This window comes from Montipora foliosa, chromosome 6 (genome assembly GCF_036669935.1).
Source record: "Montipora foliosa isolate CH-2021 chromosome 6, ASM3666993v2, whole genome shotgun sequence".
NCBI lineage: Eukaryota > Metazoa > Cnidaria > Anthozoa > Scleractinia > Acroporidae > Montipora > Montipora foliosa.
The window spans coordinates 32,364,519-32,374,518 of NC_090874.1; the positions used below are offsets into that span (position 1 = coordinate 32,364,519).

Consider the following 10,000-nt stretch of genomic DNA (forward strand, 5'->3'; position numbering starts at 1 on the left):
ACGAACGAGATGTGGTTTGACGTAATGGGCCAATATGGTGATCTTGGAATGTTCCTCTCAATCGTGTCTCTCATTGGAATCATCTTCTACTTCGTCACAAGCTCCGACAGCGGTTCCTTAGTGATTGATTGTCTCTCCGCCAACGGTGATCCGGATCCTCCTATCATCCAGCGTGTATTTTGGGCCTTAACCGAAGGCGCATGTGCCACAGCTCTGCTCTATGCGGGAGGCCCAAGCGGACTAAAGGCTCTTCAATCAATGTCCATAGCATCAGGTGTCCCTTATACTATTCTACTGTGCTTCATGTGCGTGGCATTGTGGAGAGCAGTTAAGATGGAAGCTGGTGACCTTGATCAGCACGGTCCAAACTTCAGCACTGGTCTATTAGACGTAATAAGCAATCCGACGTTCTCAGGCATCGGTAAAGTACTTTTGGCTGCCGTCGCCCCATGGTATCCCATGGGAAGAGCTGCTTACAAACTTGGTGGATCAAAAGACCGGCAATGGCTCTACATGCTCATTCTGGCAGTTCCGTTTTATCTTTGGATTTTACTGTTATGTCTGGAATCTGTCGTTGCTGGCCTATCCTACGTTGGGTGGGCTGTGCTGTTTGGGTTCTTCGCGTATGGCACAGCCATTCGCAATGCCATGCGGGAGAAGTACAACATATACGGAAACATGGTTGAAGATTTCTTTGCAGTGATGTTAACGTACCCTTTTGCTGCTGCTCAGATGGAACATCACGTCAATCATATCGATAGTATCGACCTGGGTGGAAAAAGTGCTGCAAACGGTGCATCAAGCCATGAAATTGATCTGTGTGAGGTTCACACAAATACCGTGGCTGAAAACGGCAGTGGCATGGAGACGAGACATACCAACGGCGCGATCTCCACTCCAAAAACTAAAAATGATGCCGCCCCGTCGAAATTTGACCAGCCCTCTATTGTGGTAGCTAATCTAACGCACACTGATGAGAACCTTCCTCCTTATGAGGATGCGAAGTTATAAATAAGGCCAAGATTTTTAAAATAGTCAAGTGAAGTCACTTTTAACTATTGAATATCTTTCGAGAGCTATCCCTTCTTCTATTTTTATTAAAACCAATTAGTGGTCTATTCATTTGTTTTATTTATAGAATATACATTGCGAGCCATTTTAGTACGAAATGAATTTTTCAAAAGATTCTGATTTATTCTGTACCACATATTAAGTAGCAAAATTTGGGCACCTGTTATGGTTGCATTTTTACCTAGATGAGGTTTCAAATGAACCAGTTATGTCATATTATTCCGCAACTTGGCACCTAACAGCCGCCATTTCAGGTGCTCCATGATAAGAAGAACTAAATTTTTTGCAGTAGTGTAATACGACTTAAGAACGTTTCAACAGTCGGCAGCTGAACATGGCATTGTTCTCAATGGTGCAGTAAAACGCGTTACTTGAGGTAACATGAACATGCGAGTGAAAATTTATTAGGTATGGCGTATAGTGGCGTCTTTGGGCATCATCATTTGCCCCGTATTTAAATCTGCGCAAGGATGTGTAAGACTGGAAGTAGGAGAAAAGATGTCTGCTAAACGATCAGTATCAGCTTCAGTTTTGTGTTTTATCACAGCTAGAACCGCATGAATGTGACAACTGGTCGACTCTTTCCGAATAATAAGTTAATGCTTGTTGCATAGTAAAAGTTTCAGAATAGTGAACGTATTTTCTGTATCTGCCTGTCATTTTTCGAGGGGAACTGGGAACCGCTGAATACGTCGCTTACTTGAATTTATGTGCTTTAGCAGATCATATCGGGGAGTTTTCACGAAAGAGCTGTATAATATAGTTACAGCACTTAAACCCATGAGTTTTTTGGTCCACTATCCGGTCTCTGTACATTTCCGTGCGCATGCCAATTATGCCGAAAAAATCCGGAACTTCTGAATGACAGATGAATGGTGATACTTTTTGTGAGGAAATTCTGTCCGAAAATTAGGACTACGTTTTGTTGGAGTGGTACTGGTAGTAAATAACGGCACCATCAATGAACTAGTTAGGGCCTGTTCACATGGAGGTAGGGGATCCCGCCTAACCGTAGTAAAAAAAAGAGAGCCTTCACATGCAATGTTTATAGCCCCGGGGCGCTAAGATGAGGTTTCCAAATGCTTTGGCGGAATGTTCAAACGAAAGATAAATCATCCCAGTCAAGCGGGCTACCCCACCTTCAGCATTCACATGGAGAAAACTCACTCCACCTAAGCGGGTTGTTACCTGGCCCGGCTGACCAGGCAACCCACCTCGATGAGATAACCCACCTCTCATGTAAACGTAATCAAGAAAACAAGAGAAATTGTAAGGAGACATTGGTTACCCCACCGGGGCGGGTACCTCACCTCCTCGGGGTTCCCCACCTCCATGTGAACAGGCCCTTAGTCCGCTTGATCGGTGTGCTTGGAACTTCCGATATCGTTTATGTAGTATAGTCACCCGAACAGGAATTCCCCATCAAATGTTTAGCTTTTAACAGGAGACCTTGTTTCTAACCCCATCTCCTTTCCTCACACCTACCTGACCAGTGAACTGAATAAATTTGCTATACCTACAGGGAAAACCTAGATAATAGTTTATTAAGAAGTCAAAGGATCTGAGTCAACTCTTGAATTTAAATGATAATTCAATGCCTTTGATATGATGGAATTAATTGGAAATTACAAGGCCTAATAATTTTCAGAAGAGAAGGGGCATTAGTTTTAAAATTCAAACGTACTTTTCGCTGGGTGTATTTTTTTTGAATGCTAATCTTAACTGGGGCTTGAAATGCACTGGTTCAATTTTATAGGAAATATGGTAACCCATCGAAGCGAGTAATTTTAGTTCATCGTACTTCCGTCAGTTTCTCAATCCATTTTAGATTGATTTTGAACTAGATGCTCCATGAACCGTACACTGCGTTGTCTGAGGTACATGTTACACAAAGACAGAATGCACTGAATTGGGTGGTATTGAACTGCAGCGTTCCAGTTAATTTTTTTCAAGTGGGGAGTCAACTCTTTTTCCTAGAGCCCCCTGAGAATGATTCAAATTTGAATCATTACTGTAGAGCTCGTAGCTCTGCGTCCTTTCCATCGATCTCGCTGAAATTTGGCGTGTTTACTGGGGAGAAAAAGCCCCAGTTTCCCTGTAAATCTTGGCTTTCTGTAGCTTTCATGTCGCCTACATGTCGGACATTGCGACTCAGGCAATTTGAGCCGAGCGAGGCGAAATATTTTCAACTTTTCAAGCGATCGCAGAGCGGTTTTAATAACGTTTTTTGGCCAAACAATTACACTACAGGCTTCGGAAAGGATAAAGAAAAGGACTGTGGTGCATTTGATGGAATTTCAAGCGTTAAAATCGCTGAAAAGGTAAAAGCGTAAATTGCGTGTCTTCACGTGTTATTATCGATCTCACAGAATTGCGTTTTCCCTCAAAATATTCGCTTGTTTTCGCTTTCGCTCAAACATATTTACCTTCATTACATGTCCAGTGAATAGTTTTATCCTCTGGGATGAATTTTCCGTCGAAAAATCGGTTATTTGGGTGGTTTTTAGCAAACAGAGGTTAATTGTTGGTCTCTTCCATTGCTAATCTTCCGTTCCTGTTAGCATGGACCCCTCTACGGACTGGGTCCACGGACTGCCTCACGGACCTGTCCACCGACTACCTTTACGGACCCCCAATACGGACCACCCTAAAACAACATAGAAATGAAAATAAATAAGAGCTAAAGATTTGACTTACCAGTTGTCTGGATAGACCACTCGTGTCACTCGTGTCGGCGAAATCTCAACCGTAACGCTCCGGAAATTCAACAGACTAAGGCTCAGGCTCGGGTACAAAGTCTATTAATCACTTATTGTCCCTTCCTTCGAAAAAGATCGATAATAACTAAGTTTTATTTGTATTTTCTTTCTTTCCCTCCGCCATTTTGTTCGGATCATTCTCCCGCGGGTTTGTGAACTCGCCCCAGGCTTCACGATCTCTCTGTCCTGAACAAAATGGCGGAAGAACTTAGTTTCGAAGCACTCCGGTCAACAGCGAAGGAAAAGGCAACACCTGAGCCTTAGCCTGATTTGCGAAGCGTAACGGCTGAGATTTCACCGGCAAGAGTGGTTTATCCAGACAACCGGTATAAACAAATTTTCAGTTGTTATTTATTTTTAATTCTGTGTTTTTTGGGGTGGTCCGTAGAGATAGTCCGTGGACCGGTCCGTAAGGCAGTCCATGGACCCAGTCCGTAGGGGGGTCCATGGACCGGGAGTCAGTGTTTTCGGGTCACCCGTTAGCAACACTTTTATTGCATTATCATATTACGCACTGATCGCTAATACGATTAGTCCAAAAAATCGAAAAATTATTCGTGCCTCATCAGTTTTCTGTCAAATTTATGTCCAAGTAAGCAGATAAATTGAAGAAAATTTTAGTTTTGCATCCAAAAATTCGTAATCAACGCTAAAATGACCATATTTTGCCTGGAAAACTTTTTTTAGCGTTACTTTTCTTAAATTTCTTCGTTCAAATTTCGCTTTTATAAAATGTTTCAGTTGTCTGTAAATAAGTTATATGCTTTGTTGGAAAGCTTGTTTTCTTAGCTTTAAAATGATGGATTTTTTCCCCTAACTTTAAATATTTTTTGAGAAAAATAACATTTATTGGCGATAGCTGATTTCGCGTGGTTCTCTTGCGGATGGGAAAGTAGGAAAAAGAGTTAAAAATTAAGGCCATTTGAGGGGTTAACCCAGACGTCGTTTGGCTCACACGTCCACACGTTTAATTATTTTGTAATATCCTGTCCCATTAGCTTTTTAAAATTTGGTAATAAATTCAGTTTAAAGACATCAAAACACACTCTTGAGTAAAATTCACTCGTTTCTTCTTTAAATAAATAGTCTGAAAAAAAGCTAATTGCAAATTGCTTTGATGGATGTTTTCCTGCATGTCATTCTTGTCTTCCGTTTGCACTAAGCAAACGTTTATTGCACACTCTAAGGAAGGACTAACTGAAGATGTTGTTTCCGCTTCAACAACAGTCTAATCTGATGCCACGTCAAAACATCTTTTGACTTTACGTTTGCACCAAAAAGTACCGTAAAAGCCGGGAGTTAAAAGTAAAAGACAAGCCAAAAACAGATGAAGGAAAACAATAACAGTTTTTTATATATAACTCTGAATCGAATTCTCATCGAAAGATTAATGACAATCGATCGCAAAAAGTCGAAAATTTCTGTAGTCTCAGTCTTTTATGAATGACACCGTTTCGCGCAACCAAAACCCCAACTCTTTATTCTTCAACGAAGAAGGATTTAGCCCAGCTAACGAGGCTCTGGGAATGTCATTTTCGGTAAGAATAACTGAGTCATTCACTGCACTACTTGAGGACGCCATTTTAGGAGGAGTGAGCTCTGATAAGACCGGAATATCGTATATAACATAAATCTGCTGACAGCCGCTACTAAAATTTTCCAGACTGAAATAAGGCATGCCAAACCTCGCTTTCATGTATTAGACCCTAGGTCGTTTCGCGTGTCCGCCATTTTTGAATACGGTGTATACGTAGAGCAAGTCAACTCGTTTAATTAGTACTTTATGTAATAAGTACATATAGAAAGCGATCATTATGTACAGTAAAAACCCGCGTATAAGAACCTAACATTTAAGAACCTGTTACGCTAAAATTTCGTTTTTAAGCACCCTTCACATAAGAACCATTTTAGGCTAAAATCCCAAAACAGGTTCTTATTTTCAAAAAAAAAAAACATATATATACATAGAATTAAGAAAGTTTCTCAAAAAAAAAAAAAATATATATATATATATATATAGGTTCTTAGGTTTAAGGCTTTGAAGGGGTTTAGGCTTTCCCATCTCACTCGTGAAAGATATTTATAAGCCTGCATCATTAACTTGATCCCTCTGATTAGCTGATGCCTAAGTTGGTGTTTGCCTGTGAATCGTTTGTCGATCCTTAGGTTTAAGGCTTTGAATGGGTTGAGGTTTTCCCATCTCACTCGTGAAAGAACCCCGGGATACTCACGTTAGGCCAAGTCACTATCTGGATAGCTGCCTTGCCAGCGTGTAGTGGTCATCACACCCTACTGGTGTTCAAGGGGACGTGGGTTCAAATCCCGCTCAGGGCAATTCTTCATTTTTTTCATTCGAAACTTGCCCTCCTTGAATACAATTGTTAAACAAAGATGAACCTTTGGTTGCTTAACGAAGCCTCCAAGAATACTGTTTCGGACATTTAACACCAGATCAATTTCTTGAACGAAAGTTAAGAACCTAATTAAGAACCTAGTTAGCCTAATTTTACACTAAATACCATTTATATAAGAACCTGTTTAAGCTACCTTGGAAAAACCTAGGTTCTTATACGGGGGTTCCCGTAAACTTCACTGGCATGCATGACTTGGATTTTAGGAACCCTTCTAAATCAAAGTCCGCAAATCTCAAGGGCAGCTTAACACTCCTCTTTCTAGTCTTCGATGTTGCTGGAAAAGGTTCTACATTCAGAGTAGGAGTCTTGCTCACGGGAGCTTTTCCTGGACTTGAAGTTTGGGCTGACATCACAGGTTCTCGGGCTATCAGGGGCGGATCCGGAAACAAGGGGGGAGGGGGGAAGTAAATAGGGTGGCTAGCCACCCCCATTTTGGTTCCTTTTAAGTCAGCGGCCTTTTTTTTTCCTTCGCGTGGGATGTATGAAGGTACCATCCAAGTATCTGATTTCCTTGATCCATAAAAGTAACGAAGAAATCTATTTTTTTTTCTTTTTTTTTTCTTTTGTAACAGAGTATTTCTATTTCTATTCAAAATGGCAACCTAAACTATTTGGACTTTTGTTAGAGTATATACTTCGATTCTTTCAATCCAAACCCCAGACCAGACCATTTTGGAGTGAAATCTCATTGCGATAACTTCAGTAATCACGAACTTGCACAGGCACCTGCACAGTAAATTTTAGAGAGTTATAATAACTCCCCTAGTAGAGTTAATTTTACTCCTCATGGTGGAGTTACTTTTTTTCCAGTTAAAATAACTCCATAAAGGAGTTATTTTCTCTCGAAGTAGAGTTAATGTAACCCATAAGGATGGAGTTATTTTTGTGGAGTTATTTTAACTCTCAAAAGGAGTTTAGTTTAACTACCTTCTGGAGTTAAATTTTAGGTTGGAGTTAATATAACTATTATTGAGGAGTTATTTTAACTCTAATTTGATAGCAATGTAGGGGAGTTATTTTAACTCTGTCATTGGAGTTGGTATAACTCACTATTTTGGAGTAACTTTTACTCCAGGAGGAGAGTTATTGTTACTCTCATATGGGAGTAACGCCAAAAGAGTTACTGTAACTCCAAAAGGAGAGTTAGTTTAACTCTTACCATGGGTGTTATTTTAACACTCTCAGTGGAGTTGGTATAACTCACTGTTTTGGAGTAACCTTTACTCCAGGAGGAGAGTTATTTTTACTCTAATATGGGAGTAACGCGAAAGGAGTTACTGTAACTCCAAAAGGAGAGTTAGTTTTACTCTTAACATGGGAGTTATTTTAACTCTGTCAGTAGAATTGGTATAATTCACTGTTCTGAGAGTAACTTTGACTCCAGAAGGAGAGTTTTCTTAACTCTCATAATGGAGTAACTACAAAGGAGTGACTCTAACTCTGAAAGGAGAGTTGGTTTTACTCTTGACATGGGAGTTATTGCCATAGAGTTACTTTAACTCTGACTGGAGAGTTGGCGTAATTCACCTGTCTAGAGTTTTAACTAATTGACTCTGCATGCTCCAATTATCTCGTGTCTAGGAGACAATACTTCGTAGAGTTACTTTGAATCTACCAGTGGAGAGTTAGTGGAATTAGTATCAATTCCTCTTTACCCTCTAAACAGAACGCATTCTCCAAAGGTTACTTATTGGCTTTGCAAGGAGAGTTACAGCTGTAACTTACTTCTAGAGAAACACAAAGATTACAGCGATACGCTATCACTGATGCGCTCGCTGATTTCTGTTTCCCACAAGCTTATTGCACGGTTTCCCGCGTTGTTGCGACATCCCGCTGTGCGACAAAGCTCAAAAGATCATTGTTCTTTGACAGTCATGTGACAAACCACGTGATCAAAGTTTAAGCGGACAATGCGACTTTTATCACCAACGTATTCCTCGTTTTCGTTTGCAAGGTTTGGGTCAGTCGATCTTTCGGTAAATTTCAGGTTCCTTTCAGCTTTGAGTGGAAAATAACTCTTCAACAGGTACGTTATACAATATGCAAACTCTTTTTCTGTCGAAATCTGTATTAATCCTACAAAAGCTACATGAAATGTAAGATAAGCTTAATGAAAGCAGTTAAGCTTAATTATAAGCATGAATGTCGTTTCGATTGTGAAGTTAATAAAAAGGCTACATGTAGGAGTTAAGCTTATTGTTCAGCACTTGAATAGAATGATTTTGAGTTCTTGGTACTTAAAGGCCTATTGCTTGCGTTAAGTCAATTCTAGATGATGGACAGTGAGTTTAGAAGCTTTCTTTTGAAGTCAAACGTAAAGAAGAGTCACTTTCGAGGCTGGAACAGGAGGAGGTGAGTTCGATGCTCACTACCCTGCTAGCAGAGGTTTCTGTATGGGAGGTGTTTTAGCATCTACGGAGTCGTTCGCTTTTATTTGTATTTTGCGTAGTCGGCTAATTTCAGCTTACTTCCTTGAGAGAAACTTTCTCTCGGGGAGGTAAACGAGCGGACTGTGCGAAATACAAGATAAGCGAACGACGTCGTACATGCTAAAAGACTTGCCAGAAAGAAACCTCTGCTTGCATGGGAGGTGCTCAGTATTGAAATCAAGATGTTCACTGTCCATTTAATTCACTTTCGACTTGAGGCTAAACTGAATTCAAAAGTTTACAACTTTTTAAAAATATTTCCTTTCCATGCAATATTTATTGCTGGCGAACGCGAACGGGGCAAAACCGTCGGCAGGGGGCGAAACTGGCTGTTTTCCGTCAGAGGCTATGGGTCTGTTCAAGGCCAAAAGTTAACGCCGTTACCTGTTAAATTGTAACAACCAGATTATTTGCATGCATTTGGCCGTAAAGCCAAGCATTCCCTCTAAGAATGTCAGGTTTCGTGGGTGACAATTCTGTGATAAGGGACTAGCTTATAATTCAAGGTCCATGATTTTGAGTGAAAGGTACCTTCATGTGCTCATGGCAGCGAGCAAAACTTTGTTTACAGGCAGCCAATTTGCCTGAAGCCCGGCCCTTTATGAAGCCCCTGCCCATGTTACTGAAAAATAATTAATACAGTGTATATCCTTAATTCTAATAAGCCCCAGCTGCCACTCCTGCACTCAAACAAAAAAGCTTTCACAGGTCTGCTATACACTGTAAATAAATTTTCCCTTGGGAATCAGCGACTTCACATTGAAACAGGGAGATACACCATATCCAAGACTCCTAAAGATTTGCACAGTGAATTATGACAATGAAAGCCATGTCACGATCTCTTGCACATTTTGCAATGATGCTCCAAACTTTATGATGAATTTACTGAATATAACTTCTCTTAAGACTTGGATGTCAATTTTAAAATTCTGTTCATATCAACCCCTTTATTTGTAGATACTGTAAGTTGGTGCATTTGTTTATGACATGAACTGTAGACACATGATAAGATTTGCAAACCTGTTTCCCTGGATGCTCTGGTACCTAACACCAAATTATTGATGTCTCTGAATACTCTGGTACTTAACACTAAAATATTGATGCCTTTGTTTAAAGGCTGGTGTACCGTTGACGTAATGTGCATTTGTCTGGACAGAATCGGGTCCGGACAACCTAACCGGCGCCAGCCAGGAAATTATTTCAAGCCCTGACATAAGCATAAGTACAAGTTAGTAACAGTGCAAACATCGTTATGCTTATGCCTATGTCACTGTATAAACCAGCCTCAAAGCTGTTGTCTGAAATAGTTCCATGTACCCATTACTGC

General features: G+C 40.4%; 1 protein-coding gene and 1 long non-coding RNA gene across 2 annotated transcripts in view; both read left to right on the forward strand.

Moving 5' to 3' along the window:
* LOC138007140 (glycine betaine transporter 1-like) overlaps nt 1–1,710 on the forward strand; it is a 13,024-nt gene extending 11,314 nt beyond the window's left edge. The window contains exon 3 of the mRNA XM_068853891.1: nt 1–1,710. This exon is cut by the window's left edge and continues 877 nt beyond it. Within this exon, the coding sequence (XP_068709992.1) occupies nt 1–1,011 (1,011 nt within the window). The 3' untranslated portion in view covers nt 1,012–1,710.
* Nucleotides 1,711–7,850: 6,140 nt separating this feature from the next.
* The window catches only part of LOC138007143 (uncharacterized), a 3,641-nt gene continuing 1,491 nt past the window's right edge, over nt 7,851–10,000 (forward strand). Inside the window, exons 1-2 of the long non-coding RNA XR_011124012.1 lie at nt 7,851–8,270; nt 8,507–8,596. This is a non-coding gene — a long non-coding RNA (uncharacterized lncRNA). The remainder of the gene's footprint in view (nt 8,271–8,506; nt 8,597–10,000) is intronic.